Source organism: Loxodonta africana, chromosome X, assembly GCF_030014295.1.
Source record: "Loxodonta africana isolate mLoxAfr1 chromosome X, mLoxAfr1.hap2, whole genome shotgun sequence".
Lineage (NCBI taxonomy): Eukaryota > Metazoa > Chordata > Mammalia > Proboscidea > Elephantidae > Loxodonta > Loxodonta africana.
Window position 1 is genome coordinate 175968136 of NC_087369.1, and position 17047 is coordinate 175985182.

At 51.1% G+C, this 17047-nt stretch overlaps 1 protein-coding gene across 2 annotated transcripts in view; it reads right to left on the reverse strand.

The window, feature by feature from the left end:
• Positions 1–17047, reverse strand: part of BCAP31 (B cell receptor associated protein 31) — a 30351-nt gene that overhangs the window by 9276 nt on the left and 4028 nt on the right. For both annotated transcript variants that reach the window (XM_064277750.1, XM_010601104.3), the window contains exon 4: positions 14311–14458. In XM_064277750.1, the coding sequence (XP_064133820.1) occupies positions 14311–14458 (148 nt within the window). The remainder of the gene's footprint in view (positions 1–14310; positions 14459–17047) is intronic.

Consider the following 17047-nt stretch of genomic DNA (forward strand, 5'->3'; position numbering starts at 1 on the left):
CAAGGTCAAAAGCCAGAAACTAACCTGGCTAGAATTCAAACTCCTGTCTGCCTGACTCCAAAGCCAGAGTTCTTCCCCACTACACGTTGTGAGTTCAGAGGGAGCAGCCCCCAGGTTCAACGGAAGAGAAGGAAAAGAGGATGGTTGCTATTCTGTGTCCTGTCCCCTTCCCAGACACACTTCCACAGGCAGCCACCAGAGCACGTCTACTATACGCTAGAGCCCAAGTGGAGATCTTGGGCTAGAGGATACAGGGGAAAAAAAGAATCTGGGCCCAGGAGCCCATCTGATATCTAAACCAGCAAAAGACGCAGACAGGTGACAGCGGGGGGCAGATTCTGGTCCCCAAGCAGACGGAACGACCTGAGATGTCAGCTGGCAAGAAAAGGAGGAAAGGATACCCTTCATTCCTTGACTGAGCCGGAGCATACCTGGGGAAAGGACATCAGGCTGGCGAGGAGACCCTGGCCAGCCGGAATGTTCTGAGAAGGTGAGCTACATACATGGAGATGGCCCAGGGAAGAAGGGAAAAATTCGCTTTAATAATGAAGTGCTTGCTCCTAAGAGACTGTGTGGCCCTCAACTGCCAGCTCCCAGGCTGGTCTCTCCTGATTGCCACCAGGCCCTCCCACAGGGTCGTCACCTGCACCTGGAGCTCAGGCCATCGGAGAAGAATGACCAAGAACACCAAGAGGCGTGCTCCATCTCCTGGCACAGCCATTACCCCCGGGGGGTCCTGGAAAAGCGGCTCCATCAAATGAGCTCTTCTGCCTCTGGGCCACAGAAGCCCACCAGCTCTTCCTGGTTTGGGGCAAGGCCCTGGACCCTGGCAGCATGGACCCAGCAGGCAGTTGATTCCTGGCAGAAGAGGAGAGTTTCCAGTGACATGCACTCGCTAAAATTAGCGTCTGGGAACCTCGTGGCCCAGGGCTCAGGTTTCCCTCCTAGCTCGGCCTGCCCACCGGCCTGCCCCCACTGGACTGATGCCCTGGAGGTGGAGGAACTACCAGCTGCCCCAGAAGCCAGAGCAGAAAGAAACCTGACTCACGCTAGCATGGCCAGAAGTCACTGGAGGGGCCTAGAAAGAAAGGCAAGTCTGACTGAGCCCAAACACCCTAGAACAAGTCCTCTCTCTGGCTGTGCAGGAAGCCCACTCCTCTGCTGTGAGCGAGGGCAGGGGATGGCCATGGATGCCACCTAGTGGCAGAGATGGGGTCTGGGGACACCACAGGGCCTGAGCTAGCAAACACTGGCAAGGCCAAGGGTGATGTCTCCTGGCTGGGCGGGCAGCTAACACAGGCAGGGTCCCAGCAGAGCTGTAGCTACGGTGACCCAGAGAGGCCAGGCCCAAGGCCGTGACAGCAAAGCGGCAGGGGCCCAGCCCTCCAGCTGCCCTCCTAGCCCTTCCTTGGCCAGCTATGGGGAACAAAGGCTGCCAAGTCACAGGGGCAGGGTCTACGCACCCAATCCAGCAAGACACACCCAGTGTCCTGCAAAAGCACAACCCTGGTCAGCCACCTAGTCCCCTTTGGAGTGCCCCTAGACTGTGGGGAGGGTCACACCCCAGGGCTGCAGCCATTAGAAAGGTATGTCCCCAACTTCAGCTGGGCACTCAGCACCAGCTGACCATAGCCTTCTAAGTGCCCTGGGCCAGCTTCCTCCTCTCCGCAGGCTCCCCCCACACCTCCTATAGGCCTCTGCTGCCCAGGCCAAGGCAGCCATTTCCCATCCCCACCCTTTCATGCTGCCTACCAACTCCTCCTCCAACCTGCGCAAGGAAAGCTCCTCCCCGTGCTGGGTATGCCCCTCAACCACCCTCTCCTGCAGTCACCTCTCTTCTCAGCTGGCCCTCTCCCAGAAGATTTCAACAAACCCACGCAAGTCCCAGCCAGCCCTCGACCTACCACAATTGCTTGTCTGCCCTCACCAAGCCCTGAACTGCTCGTGCTAGCGTCACCGAAACTCTTCGGATTGCCAAAGCCAGCAGACACGCTGGAGGCCTTGTCTCACTGGCTCTTGCAGCATCTGACTTCCGCAGACAGTTACCTTCACAGAATTCTCCCTTCTCGTCTCCGGTAAACCCTGCATTGCCAGGTCATTCCCCTACCTCTGCTCTCTGCACTTTTCAGCTCTCACTTGTACTTCCTTCTGAGCTGATTTTACCCTCACTGGGCACCTCGGATGGCCCTTCAGACTCAGAAAGCGAGCTCGCCTGCCCTCCTGACCACCCTCCTTAAAGCCCCTGCTGTGGTGGATCCCCGCCCCCCACGCCAGCATCTTTTTCCTTCCTTGTCCCCCATTCGGGCTATTGCCTAGTCCCATCCATCTCAACTCCAGACCAACCAGCCCCCAAATCGGCCCTGTTCTCCAGCCCCACGGCCAGTACCTGGGCCTAGCTGTAACCAGACATCTTCCCAATCCCTTTCCACACCGTGGCCAGAGCAGGCTTTCTCCAAAACAAATCTGACCACGTCACCGCCCTGCTCCCCACTGCCTGCAGGCTGGAGCCTGGCACTGTCAGCTGGCACACAGGCCACCACCCCATGTGGGCCCTCTGCTGCCTTCATGCCGCTGCATATCACCCCTTCCATCCGAAATGTCTTTTCTACTCTTCTCTGTGTGAGAGCTCTTACTGATGGTCAAGACCAGCCTCGTGGGCCCTCTTCTCTAAGGCCCTATCCTGAGGGCCCTCTCACCAGTGCCCAGCCTTCTGCACTGTCTTCCTGCTCCCTCACACCCTGCATGTTGAGATCTGCTCCGCTGTGACCCCTCTGCCCCCCACCCTCGCCACCATGTGTTTCCTCAAAGCGTTGGACCACACTGCTCCCTGGATGGAAGGACCCACAGCACCAGACTAAGGGCTCCCCAGGAACAGGGACCAGGGTGGGTACCTTCAGCGCCCGGGACAGGGCTGGGTACACAGAGAACATGCGCTGAATAACCTGAGAAGTAGCTTATCGTTGCAGTCGATTGCTCTGGCCTTAACCTCCCAAGTCCTGCTCCAGGGACAACTGTTCTTAGATCCCTGTTTGTGGACAGAGGGTGAGAACCTGAGAGCCAAGGGCGCTCCCAAAGGGAGAGGCACACACTGACAGACGGGCCGTGGCCTTGAGCAGTGATCCTGAGTGCCGCACCCAACCACGCGGGCCTGACTCAGCCCAAACCAGAATTGAGCTCAGCTTCCTCGGGAAAATGGTTCTGGATGCTGAGCAGTGCCAGCATGCTTCTAGAAAAGCTGAGTAACAAGAGAAGGCAGGAGAGAGCCTCTCACTGACATGGCGCAACAAGGCCAACCCTAGCAGGTAGGAAAAGGTATTTTTCATTTGCCCTTTTCACCGATCCCCTTTCCGTCTCTGAGAGCTGCAGAGGAAGATGTGGACTAAGGAGGAAGTGGTGGGGTCCTGCCAAGTTCCTCTTTGAATATTCTAGGGTTGTGGTGACCCTGCCCCCTGCCGGTCCTGCTGGGTTGACACTGACCAGGCATCTCCTGGAGAGCAAGCAATTTAGGTAAGTTAGGTCATTTAGCCGGCAGCTAGCACTGCAGGGGACAGGAAGAGTGGTGAGGTCTTCACCCTACCAGCCCTTGCATCTTGGAGCCATAGTGCCACCTGTTGAGGCTCTAGGCCTACTACAGCCAGCAGAGGCCCTGGCTCCTGCCTCAGCCGGACCTTCCCACTTGTGGACACTCCCAGCTATCAGAACAAATGATAAGGTGAAGACCACCCCAGCAAGGAGACCAAAGCCAGGCGAGGCCCCTGGAAAGGCCACAGAGTGACAATATCAGGGAAACCCTCATCCTAAAGAGAGTGCCAGCCCTGAAAATAAGAACATCAGTTCCAACCAGCAAAATTAATTGAAAAGATCTTCCCAAAGGGCTGTCCAAGGAGATCTTAGCACAGAAGCTCTACCCTTCTCTCAGCCTTTGGACACAAGAAGTTCTAGAAAATGGGAGAGGAGGGCTCTAGGTAGGTGAAACCAGGCCACTTAAAATGAGAAGGCCTTGCAACAACTCCCGCTAACATCCCAGACCCCGCTCAGCCTCTCAAGGACAGTGAAGGTAGGTACAGGAGAGGGAGACAGGGGGAGGTACCCCAGCCTCCCTCCTTTGGAGTTGACTACATGAGCTGTTTCTGGGGTTTGGTTTGGTTTGCTTGAAACCAGCTATCTGAGGACATGTTTGTAACTTGGGGGCAGAGGCAACCGGATGAGGCTGGACAGCCTGGCAACAAGATTCAGGGATTAGCTGAGTCCGACTACAAGTACTGGGCCCCCTGGCTCTGGAAGTACAAATCTAGAGGCAGGAAGAGTGAGGAGCCCATTGCCCCACAGACCACCTGGCACATGGCCCAGGGAGCCCATCGCACAATCCTTGAGTCCACCAGAAACAAAGAAGTGCCTGCAACAGGGTGAGACCTGGGCAGAGGGATGTCTGTGCTGTTCGATGCTGCTGCCACTGGCCACACTGGGCCGTTCCAGTAGCAAGTGATGAAAAGGCAATACAATTAGGAGCATCAGTTCCAACAACGCTCTTAGCATTGGTGCAGAAAATTCTGTTGGGCAGCACTGGGCTGGCAGCACCCAGGAAGGACATGCCCATCACCTCTCTTCACCTCACACCCTGCCTTCCGCTCTCATCTTCGTTGCAGCCCTCTTCCTTTAGGTCCACAGCGGTCGTCGACATTAAGCCCACAGAGCAAGGGGCCCTCCTAGAACCTCCGCTTCACATGCCCTCAGAATCAGGTACCCCTGTTGGCATAGCTTCCTGTCCACAGATGGAGGGATGCCAATATTGGTCTTTCGAGTGTGAGGAAGAGAGCCTTTTGGCCCCAATTAAGTAGCTAATTTCCTCTGAAAGCAGCCTACACTTGTTCTGCTGAATCACATGGGTCCTGCGTGGGCGACAGGTTGGGAACCCCTCTTTACAAGGCCTGTGCTCAGCTGAAAGGCAGATGGAACATCCAGAGGACACTGGCCCGCCACTACAGCTGGGGCAACTTTGGCCTGGGGGCTAGAAATCAATGGAGCTGCCGAAAAGGCTCTTACCCAGTGCCTAGATCGAAGTGCTATTATCCTGTTTGTACTCACAGAAAGCAGAGTGAGTATAAGCCCACGAGCTTTGCCAGAACATCCATATATATTGGATGCAGGTCACACACCCAAGGAAACTCCCCTTATAGTTGATTGGCTGATCACATCAGATCACATCACGGAGGTGATTACAATATATCACAAAATGGAGAGTAACTACACCATTACCTAACTGCCAATCTACAACATTACCTAACTGCCAAACCACTGAGAGTTATGGCCCAGCCAAGTTGACACACCTTAACCATCACCAAAAAAAAAATATCAAGCCTGTTGCCGTGCAGTCAGTTCCAACTCATGGCAACCCTATAGGATAGAGAACTGCCCCATCAGTTACCTTTTTTAGGTATTGCCTTAAACAAATAAATTGTCCTTAAGAGAAAAAAAAAAAAGCAGCCAAGGAAATGTGAACGTGTCCTAAATTCCAGTGGGTGGCCAGGGCTAAGCCACTGTTCTGTAAGGAAGGCCAGGCCCCTGGAGACCCCAGGCTGGCTTCGGGTCAAACTGTTGTTTAGGCTAATTCCCTCCCTAGGGGCAGCCCTTCCCCCAACCCACTAGAACAATTGCAACCTCTGCCCCTGCCGGCATCACCGTGACCCATCACAGCGAGGCTGCATCCGTCTTCTCTGTAGTGTTCCACGTGCCCTCCCCGCTCCTGAATGTAAGGTCCTTGAGGGCCCGGACTGGGCACTCTGACACCCTCTCTGGGACTGGCAGAGTATACTACTCAAGTGGGAAAAAAAAATCCCATACAACCCAATCACTAATAGGGACGAGCACCAGCCTAGTGGGGAAGAGACCCAGGTCCCCGTCCCAGTCCAATTTGCACAGCCCTGCTCCTCAGAAATTAGTACACAGGCTGCTCCGGGGCTTCCGAGGATAGCCCTCTGGTCCAGCCCAACAGCACAAGGCAGGGTTCTCAGAGAAGCACCAAGAAGAAGGCAACAGAAATGCGCAAAGAAGCCAAGGGGAGGGTGTGACTGCTCAAAGCTCTCCCAGGTCAGGGGCCTGCAGGAGGAGTCAGGCAGCGTCCTCAAGAAGGATCTGGGGTCAAGTTCTTCCTGCCAAAGGGGGTATGAAGGCACTGGAAGCAGGGGGCATAGCTGGTTTCCTGGCTGACAGATGGGAGGGCACAAGGCTGGAGGCAGGAAGCCCAGTGGGACGCCACTGCAGGGGTCCGTAGAGGACACTGGTGGCTCAGCTCTAACAGTGACTCTATGAATAATGGAAGAAAGGCTTAGGAGGCAAGATCCACAGGACCAGGGATCACATGGGACAAGAGAAAAGGGCAGAAAAAAGAGGACTCCCAGGCTTTGGGCTCAGTGACTAGGGGAAGCTGGTGGAGGGCTTGTTAAAACACAGATGCCTGGGCACACCCTCCACCACCCCCTCTCAGTCTGAGCCTGGAGGCCTAAGGTAGGGCCCAGAATGTACACTTCAACAAGTTCCCCGGGGATGCTGCTGGTCAGGCACCCCTTTAGAACAACTGCTCTAAGACAACAATGACAATGACTATCGCAAGGCAGTGTAGCACAGCAGTTAAGTGTGTAAGTGCCAGTCACAGGCCTGGGTTAATCCACACTCAGCAAGCACTCAAATATTACGTGCGTCAATAAAGACAGTGTTACGAAATAAACAGTCACCACAAACACGTGTGCACACGGGAGAAAGCACGGTTCTCATCCTAAAGAGAGGAATCCGGAGGACCTGAAAAGACAGCACCTTGCTCCCAGCTCAGGTGAACCATAGGCAGAGGCAGGACAAAAGCCCATGAGGGTTGGCTCGGAAGCCCAGCAGCTCTCCCTCCTCCACCGCTGCCACCGCCGCACAGACTGCTAGGAGAGAACAAGGGTCTGTAGAGTATGAAGCCTGCTACCAGCCCAGGCCACCCCCTCCCCCGTGTCCCCTCTAGGCACTGTTCCAGCGACCGTCCTTTCTCCCTCCACCGGCGCTCTCCTTGTCCACCAACACACTCCTCTCTTCCCTCAACCTGGCTGCTTCTACCTGCCTGTGCCTCCCCGTCCCCTCTGCCAAGCTTCTTGGGGAGAGGGGTGGTCTCTCCTGCCCGCATTTCCCTCTCCCCGTGTCGCAAGCCCTTGCAAACTCTCCACTTGAAGCTGCTCTCAAGGTCGCTGCTGTGCCCTGTCTGCACCCTCTCGCTTACGATTGTCTTGCCTCCCAGACCCAGATTTCCCTCGTGCTCGTTGGACTCTCTCTTACCTCGCAGCAGGCTCTGCGGCCCCTTGTCCCCCTGGCCCTGCAGAGGCATCACGCTGGGTTCTAGCCACCCCTGCCCCTGCAGGCTCTCCTTTGCGTGGGAGCGCCTCTCATCGATCCCTTTTGTACTCTGAGCTCTGTGGCCAGCAGCAGATCGTGCACACCAGGCACTCTGTGCTCTTCCTCTCACGGTCACCTCAGCTTCAAAGGCTTGAGAGTCCTCACTCGCCCTTCTCTGTTAGCCATCAATGGGAAGGCCTACTCATTCTGCCCCTAGCTGTGTGCCCCTCCTCATCAGCGCTGATCCCGCGGCCCAGTCAGGCTGTCAGCGTCTCCCACGACGGTGATCTCTGACACGGTCTCCCTGCTCCGCTCCATCCCCGCACTGTTGCCAAAGCAGCACTATTACTACACACACCTGAGCATGTCCCAGAACGACTGGAAACCGCTTGGCTCTCTACCACGTGGACCACACGGACAGGCAATGTGCAAACTCCTTAACCTGCTGCCCAAAACACTCGACCCTGTCTCCCCCTGCCCTTTCCCATACTCCCCCAGCACCGTTTCATGTTCATGTTCTCACTGAACCGGTTCCTGCCAGTGAAAACATGTACCAACATGAAAGAGAAAATGACAGACAACTACAAGTGGCGTAGGCACTTCGAGAAGGACTGGGAGACCTGAAGAAACCCAAATATGCTGAAGCTCATGAAAAATGACCCTCGAAAGGGTTTCTCTGTTGTTTATGACATCAGAAACAAGGGGAAATGGGCTCGATGTCCAACAGCGGGGACCTGATTAGACCCTACTCAGCACGGCAGAGAGAGATCTGATGCCCCAGAAAGATATTCATGATAAAGTAAATGGAAAGTGCAAGCTACTAAACAGCAGGAAAACCTTGATCCTGTTTTTAAGAAGCGTGTGTATTTTGTGGTGGAAAGAACACAGGTGCCAGGATCGGACCATTCTACGTCTAGATTCTCCACTTCGCCAGTTACTAGCTCTGTGAACCTGGGGAGGTTTCTGAACTTCTCTGAACCTCAGCTTCTTGTTATAAAGATTACTATGTGCTTGGCACATAGGACGCATTCAACAAGTTGTTGTTGTGCGCCTTCGAGTCATTCCGACCCATGGAGACCCTATAGGACAGAGTAGAACTGCCCCGCAGGGTTTCCTAGGCTGAAATCTTCACAGAAGCAGATTGCCAGGTCCTTCTCCCATGGAGCCATGGTGGGTTCAAACTGCCAACCTTTCGGTTAGCAGCTGAGCACTTACCCGTTGCACCACCAGTGCGCCTTCATTCAAGAAGTGGCAACTGCTATTATACACAGAAAAGGTATACGTCAACAGCAGCTGGGGTAGTTCACAGAACTGATGTTCTCACGTGTAAGGCCTCGTCTTCCTCCTGTGACTACGTGTTACCAGACAACTCACTAATCTTCAGGTTTATTAAAGGGACTAAAAGATAAGAGTCGTTAAACAGGTAAAACCAAGACCAATAATGCGAACATACAGAAAAACAGATTTCAGCTTTAAGAGCGAGCAGCACCTTCCTACCAAAAGCCAAGTAATTACTACTAAGGAAGCAAAGGAGCCTCGGGTCTGGTCTACAGTCAGGGGTGGACCGAAGAAACACAGCTACCTGTCCTAACAGCTTCCACCAACTCAAACCACCTGGTATTGAATAAGGGACCAGAACTTGGCATGAGTCTGGGCCTGGCCACTTAGAAGCTGGGCAATAAGGGCCACACAATGTCTCTTGGCTTCTCTTTTCCATTTGTCAAGATCCATATTAATGACAAAAGGTTACTGTGGTCCTTATTGGTTTCAATTAGAACCTACCCCAAAGTAAGTCACTCAAACCACTCACCCATGCAGGTAAGAAGACTGAGGGCCATGCAGTGAGCTGCTCAAAGCCACACAAGCTGGTTAAGCAGAGGCATCAGCCTGAGGATTCAAGTTTGACGACACCTAAGAGAGCCACCCTGACCTGCGGGCTTGCGCTGCCACTCCGTGTCTCGCGGCATTCTAGGCAGCCCTCTATCCTACCTCCATGCTGGGCCTAAGGGCTAGTCGTGTGTTCGTCTCCCCCAACTAGGACATCTTGTCTTTCTGTGGTAACAGCCCAGCACTGGGCCTTGGGTACGGTAATGCTCACATGCTGGTTGAGCTAAGACCACGAACGGGACGATTCAAACTGGATGCAGCAAAGAAAAAGGCAGAGACATCTCTTTCCAACTCTCACACATGCACGACACGTGTGTGCAGCTAACAGAGTTGGTGGTTCCTTGTGAAAAAAACATGTCTAGAAGTTAGGAGGAACACATACCGAGAACATGTAGAAAAGGGACTTGGGCGCTATCTAGGGCAAATAGAATGTGCTGACAGATGAGAGAAAGTCTTCTTCCAAAACCAAAAGGGTAGATGTAACATGGTTTCTGGAAGAACCCACCCAGTTAAGTGGGGAATGTGCAAGTGTTCCAGTTATTGTAAACGCGTCCAGGTGCCCAGGCCTAGACGAACTCTATCCCAGGCAGTAAAACGCCCCCAATGCAGCCCTGAACCAGTTGGTAATCTCTACAATCCACGGGAGTCACCAGGGGTCCTGTCAAACACAGGTTCCCCTGCAGCAAGTCGGGGCCGGCCTGAGAGGCTGCACTTATGACAAGTCCCAGGTTATGTCGAGGCTACCGGTCCACAGACCACACTATGAGCAGTGAGGTGCCAGGGAGCCATGTCACCACCAGTCCATTTTCTATTATTAAAAAGAAAAAAAAATCTACCGTGTCGTGAGGACAAACTAGAAGCCATAGATGTGTGTCATTTTTTAATAGTAAAGCTTTAGGAACAGCTCACATCACGAACTGATTCCAGGCACATACAGCCCATATATGACTTGAGAAATAAATATTTCTTCTGACAACAACAGCAATACTCTCTGGCTGTAAAATAAACAAAGCCCCCCGAACTTCGAATAATATAGAAATATCTAGTGCAGAGAGTGACTGCCCCTGTAGTCCCATCTCCAGAGATGGCTCCTGGAAATAACTGGTATGTTTCTATACTTTGTAATAATTTTTTTTACACACATGTGTAACTTTTTGTTTGCTCTGCTCTGATTTGCCTGTTTCACCCAAAGTATATCTGGGCGGTTTTTCCACAGGATTCCTGCAGATCTCTTACTGTCCACAGTTGTCTAGTCCTCTCTTGCGTGAGTGGTTCATCATCTGGGAAATCAATGTTCATTTCTAACGAGTTTGCTGATAAGAATCTGCATTTCCACCCTGCTATACTGAATCAGAATCTACCTTTTAACAAGATCCCCCAGTGATTCTTATGTATAACCCCCTGGGAATTTCTTAGAAATGCAAATCATCAGCAGGGGTTCGAACCAGAAGGAACCATTTCGAAACCCTGGTCTGAGCATTTCTACAGCTAAGGTCATGCAAAGAAAGAGAAGTTCCCAAAGGGCCACAAGCACTGTTACAGGACCTGACCCTTACATTAAGATGGAGGAGACATTTCTGACAAAGTCCTAGAACTGACTAAACAGATCATTTGTGAGCAATTAGTGAACCCATATGGATCCCTGGGATCACAGTTTCCTTTTCTAGAATACATCACCCAAGGCCCGCCTTGCTTCCTCCTGGGACGGAGCGGCAGGATCAGGATATGGTGGGTGCTGCAGCCACAGCACGCGTGGTTTTCAGCAGACACTGGGCACATGCCTTAAAACGTTCTTATAGGTAAGATGGAGAAAAGAAAGATCTGTGGCTGCCTCCACAATTCGACCCAGGAGGTTAATATAGCCACTTATCTTGTTTTATGTGTTTAAAAACAAATGAGATCGGGACTGCTATGCTTGTCAAATGGATGGGTGATAGAAGCAGGTACAAGAGATGATATTATCAGCATTGAAGAACAGACTGGAACGATAGGCCAAAATGAACTTATTCCTCCTAGCCTCCTTGCGTTATTTTTGGAATGCTGCCAGCTATAAAGAGGGAACATTTTTATTTGAAGCCACCCATTTAGGCTAAAAAGGAAACTGCACACTGTTCTGTGCCATGACTGTAGTGGTGTTACAAGATTCTCTACACTTGTCAACAAACTCTAGAACTATAGGCTCAAAGGGGCAACCTTCACCACATATCACTTTAAAAGCTCAACTGCAAGAATCACCCTGCAGCACCCTGGCTCCACAGCAGTGACAGTGACTGTGCACACGCTCACTCCTCTGGTACGCCTAGCTGCCCCAAGGCAGCACAAAGAGGGAGGCAACCATTCCACACCTGTAGCACCTGAATGCTAGAAGGGAGATCAGGAAACCAGAACCCAGAGTCAGGAAAGGACTTAAAGGCCTCAGTCAGTGGGGAAGAAGTGAAGCCCTAGTCTATTTGCTACCACTCTGAAAAAAGCAACTTGCAGTTGGCTAGCAAATCTCAAAATGCAGGGCCCCAGATGCAGCCCTTCAGGTAGCATGTGACTGACAGCAAGCCAACAGGCCTGGCACCTCCCTCCCAGGGACCTAGCCTTCTCTAAAGCTCCTGTAACAGCTCATCATTTTCCCAAGTAATAACAGCACTCATTCTGAGCCACAATAAGCTACAACCCCAAATCTCTCTGAGCAACTGTTTAGCCCTATCTTCTCTGCCTGTTCTCATCTGTATGAACCTACACGCACATTTATAAGCATTTTCAGATCTCATCAGTCATCTAGACAGCTGTGGGTTCTGAATGTTAGCCGACCTACTTGCTCTTCCTCCTAGCTTCCATTTCTCCAGGCATTTGGTCCACATGACTAATGTCTTCACTCAGATATGCACTGAGCAGGCTAACGGAGCCTCACAACCTCTTTAGACGGACTTGATCCTTCTTTGCAGCCATACATGTGACTTAGGGCCACACTTAGCTCACTAGTACCCTGCCCAGCCTTTAGCATCTTGTCCACAAGAACTGGAAACTGGCAAACGTTTTGCTGAAAATCCACACACACTGGATCTATAGCAGTCCCTTCATCTACCGATCTAATATTTTGCCCAAAAAGGAGGCAGGGATAAGACTGATAAAACTTGTTCTCTAGAAATTCATGGTGGTCACAAATGATCCCTCTCTCTTATAAGCCATCCTTTCTAAAACACGGCTTGAGGTCACAGGCAGACTCTCCCAGTCTAGTTACTTCCTCATCTACCCTTTTCCCCCTTTGGAAATTGGGGTGCTTGCCTGTCTGTAGTTTTCCAGCATCTCTCCTACTCTCTGCAATTCCTAAAGGATCTGCAATTGCAACTGCAAATGATTTCAAGTCTAAGCTGACAGCAACTCACTTCCAGCAGCTGAGCACTCTGGTACACCCTTACCCACCATGGACTTCAATTCTCTCCTCCCAACGTTTCTGTGACCCATCCTGGTCCTTGACCCTCCACCTTCTGTTTCCTTACATGACACAGACATATAAAGAGGGCTACCTTTGGTCCTGTTTTTAACGTGCTTCATGATCCAGAGCTCACCACAGGCTTTCCCTTCCTGATACCACCTGTAAAGCTCAATCTGCTCTCTTTCAGATGAAATCTAAGCTTATCTCAGAATTCTGACTTGTTTCCCTTTTGCTCTCAGACCACAAGACCATACCTCTTTTTAGACCTTCCTGAAACCCTAAAAAATACGTCTGAGTGCTCCCAGCCTTATTTCCTGACTTCCAAAAGCTTTAAGGTGGCGTGCTTGACTACTTCCGTATTAACTTGAAATACATTAACTTGAAGGGACAGACGTCTACTTTTTCCAACACTGACTCCACTCCCTAAAATCCTGAAAATCTGAAACCCAGAAAGACAGGCATCCTAATGCCCACTGAATAAGTCTGCACCAGGTAGAGAGAGTGGTAGAGTCTTTTAGGCACTGAGAGTCTTTAGTCTTTGGGCACAAAACGAAGTGGGGAATTACCATGAGCAAGTCCAGTCTGACAACTGTTTGACTCCTTGGCACTGAACCCCAAAGTAGACATCTTCCCAGTATCTTCACAAGCCTTTGATCTTAGCTGTACAGCTACTGATCAGCCAGTTAGCAAGTGGCTCAGTGGGTCAGAACACCAACATGAAGCACGAGACAACAAACAGGGCCCCAGGCTGACACAGGTGCTTTACATTAGTATCACTGTGCCCAACTCACTCCACTGGCCCTGATCCAGGCACTCGGTCTTACCAAACACCAGAAACACTCAGGCAACTGAGGAGTCCCATATATACCTGTTTACAGGTTTAACATCTGAGGAATTTCCTGGGGCGAGGTAGTCTCAGCCCCTTTATGATGTTTCTGCCCCCTGTACTCGGGTCAGGAGCCCAGACACAAAAAGCCACTACATGTAGCCCCTGACTTACAATGCATTCGAGTTACAATGAACTGCACTTACAGCGTCTGTTTTCTTTCTTTTTTTTTTCTAACCGTTAATATGTACTACAACGTTGCAGCATGTAGTTTGTTGATATTATCATTTTCAGATGATCGATATTACGATTTATAAAGATACTAATATAAAACGCAATAACAAAGAAAACCTTAAAAAAAAAACGAGGTATTCAACTTACATCAGAGCCGACTTACGACAGAGTTGGCAGAACAAATTCCGTTGAAAGTCGGGAACTACCTGTATTGCTCGAGCCCTTTTTAAGCTGGACTCTATAGGTCCTCTTCCAGAGGCGGGAAACTCCCAAGTCCTCGTCATTTACCTCAATCTATGTACAAATGGAGCGAGCCGGTGAGACAGTTGCCCTAAAAGAGCATGTGCTGAGCTACAGCAGAGCCAGGCCCCAGGTCTTCTGAACCTCTGGTCCACCCTTGCCCACTCCGCATGCTGCCTCTGGGGAAACTGTATAGCTCCCCTAGACCTGGACAGGGCCTGTCTCAAGGTCACTAAGTAGGGAGGGTGTCAAAGTCCCAGGAGGAGCCCGAGCCGTGCCCCACTTCCTGGCCAGCCCAGGTTTCCCTTCACAGCCCCTGCAACACACTCACAAGGACAGCAGCAAGGAAAAGCCAGCAATGTAGAGATTCCTCTGGGCACGGAAAAGCTTCATGTGAAAGTGTTCCATAGCCCCGGGATTGTTCTGGAGGTTCACCTTTTCCGTCACATCATCATACTTCCAAATCTCACGGCCAGCGTCTGTGGGGAGGCGAGGAGAGAGGTAGTGTTTAAGTCCCACATAGGCAAGCCTGGGCGGTAGAGGTCAGAAAGACAACATGAGCCTGAGGTGTCACTCCCTCTGATCAGTTTCCCAGTCATCTCCACATCAGGAGTTTCCCACTTACACACACCTAACCTTGAGTCGGAATCGACTCGACAGCACCTAACACCACCACCACTCCTACCTTCTGGAGCACCTTACCAGAAGCCCTCCCCTCAGAACCACCCTCTTCTCCGGCTTTTCTCACCTCAGTCCCCACTCCATTCTACCCAGACCAGCTTGCTAGATGCCTCAAGATAGTAACGGAGTCTGAGGCATCACTGGCAACTGAGGCAGCCCCCTTTTCCCATGGGGCCCCCAGTGATGTCTTATATCTAGTTGGGCCTTCAGCCACCCCAAGGAGAAACCGGGACAGTCCTGTCAATGGGAATGAGACAGCTAAGGAAGCATCACCAGCCCAGGAATTAAGACACAGAGAATGCCTATCAAAGGCTCAAGTGTTTTTATTTCTAAGCTTTAAGATAAAAAAAAAAACCCATCACCATCGAGTCGATTCCGACTCAAAGCAACCCTACAGGACAGAGTAGAACTGCCCCATAGAGTTTCCAAGGAGCGCCTGGTGGATTCGAACCGCCGACCTTTTTGGTTAGCCGCCGTAGCATTTAACCACTACGCCACCAGGGTTTCCAAGCTTTAGAACAGGTTTTCTAAAAATTTCATGCAGATTTTTTCTTGAGATTACAAAAAGGAATTCATGCTCATCATAAGGTCAAGTACACCAAAAACGAAGGAAGTGAAAGAACCCCGTGACACAATGCCTCCAACAGCGCATACATTTAACCACCTAACCTAAAGCAGTCACTTTCAATCACGTCACCCTATTTCATTTTCTTTATGATACATACCATACCCAAAACGATCTTAATTACGTGTTTATTGTCTTTCTACTCCTAACTCCAAGAGAGCAGAGATCTCTTCTTTACATAGATCTTTATGTGCTCTTAACGGGCCCCCATGTGAGAGGGACAAGCTATGGCCGTATGGGTATTATTGTAAGGTTTGGTTTTTGATTTCAGGTTTTAGACTGCTTGGCTTTTGAGGTGATCTTATGCTATAAAATCTGCCTACCTCTGCTGTGGGCTTTTGTGCTGTGTATCATGAAACAAACACTCTCAAGCCCTATCAGCAGGTATACAACCTGGTACATTTTCGGAAGGCAAGTTAGCAATACCTATTACACAATCTAAAATATTCACATCCTTCGATTGAGCAACGCCACCTCTAGGGATTTATCCTACAGAAGCAGTCACATAAATGTGCATCAGTGTGAGGGTGTCTATATAAGGAAAAATTAATTACGGTATTATCATATGAAAGAATATGACAAGAACTTCCAAAAGGATGAGATTGGTACAAAAAAGATGTCTAGGATACAAGCCCAGCTTGAGGTGGGTTGGAGGATACAAGCGAAAAACACACAGTACAAAGCAGTTTGCAGAGTGACTCCGCTGCAGCAGACACTGAATCACAAGGCAGTAATGACGGTGACCTGTGGGACACGCAGGGGATTCTGAGGGACTTGGAGTCCCCGAGGGGTGCAAACAACTAAGCACTCAGCTCCTAACCGGAAGGTTGGAGGTTTGAGTCTACCCAGAGCTGCTTCAGAAGACAGACCTGGCAATCCGCTTCTGAACAATCAGCTCCACTCTGACACACATGGGGGTGCCAGACATCAAGGTCGATTCACAGCATCTGGTTCAACCTTCTAAATGAAATGTCTGAATTTTAAAAATACGTATTATTTTTCTAATCAGAAAAACAAGATAAAAAAAAACGTTTTTTTCCACCTGTCACCTGTATTCAGGACTCCCACTCCCCTAAGGAGCACCTAGACTGATGACACAAGTGGACTGGGGGTGGGGGACATCCAGCAATGGAGACCCAGGCACGCAGTACGACAGGGCCCCCCCATTCAGTGCCCTGCCTGAGGTCAGCAGTCTCTGGATGCCTCATCACCCACCCTCACGGTCGGTTCTGATCCAGGCCCTCCCCAACAAAGGCTGAGGCCAGCCAGGGCTATAGCTGTAGCTGGTTCTGCCTGGTTACTTTTATCAGCATTTGCTATCTGCTAACACTTATATTCACAGAAGGCTCTGCAGGTTATCCTTAACATTAGGATAGGAAGCAACCAGTCATCAGAGCCACGTCCAGAGCTTCCAAGCAATTCCTTGACTCCTCCCCCCCTTGTCGACTACTGTGGTTCTGCACAGGATCTCCCTAGCAGCCCACCAAGCTCCCTGAAGCACCAACCCAGCAGCTAGGAAATAGAAATGTTCATTTGGGTTTGGGAAGGGGCAAGACCCTCAGTGAACTGTCCCTCCCATCCCCAAGCCCAAAAGCAAAACTCCACTCAGCAGCCGGCTTTTCATGGAGCTCAGCCCCAGGGAAAACACGCATATTCCCTATCCCTCCTGGCTCAGAGGCTGATCAGAGAGAGAACCCTAATTGGAAAGAGCTACCCCATGGAGCCTCTCCAAGTACTTCAGGAACACAGAGGTATGCGGGGA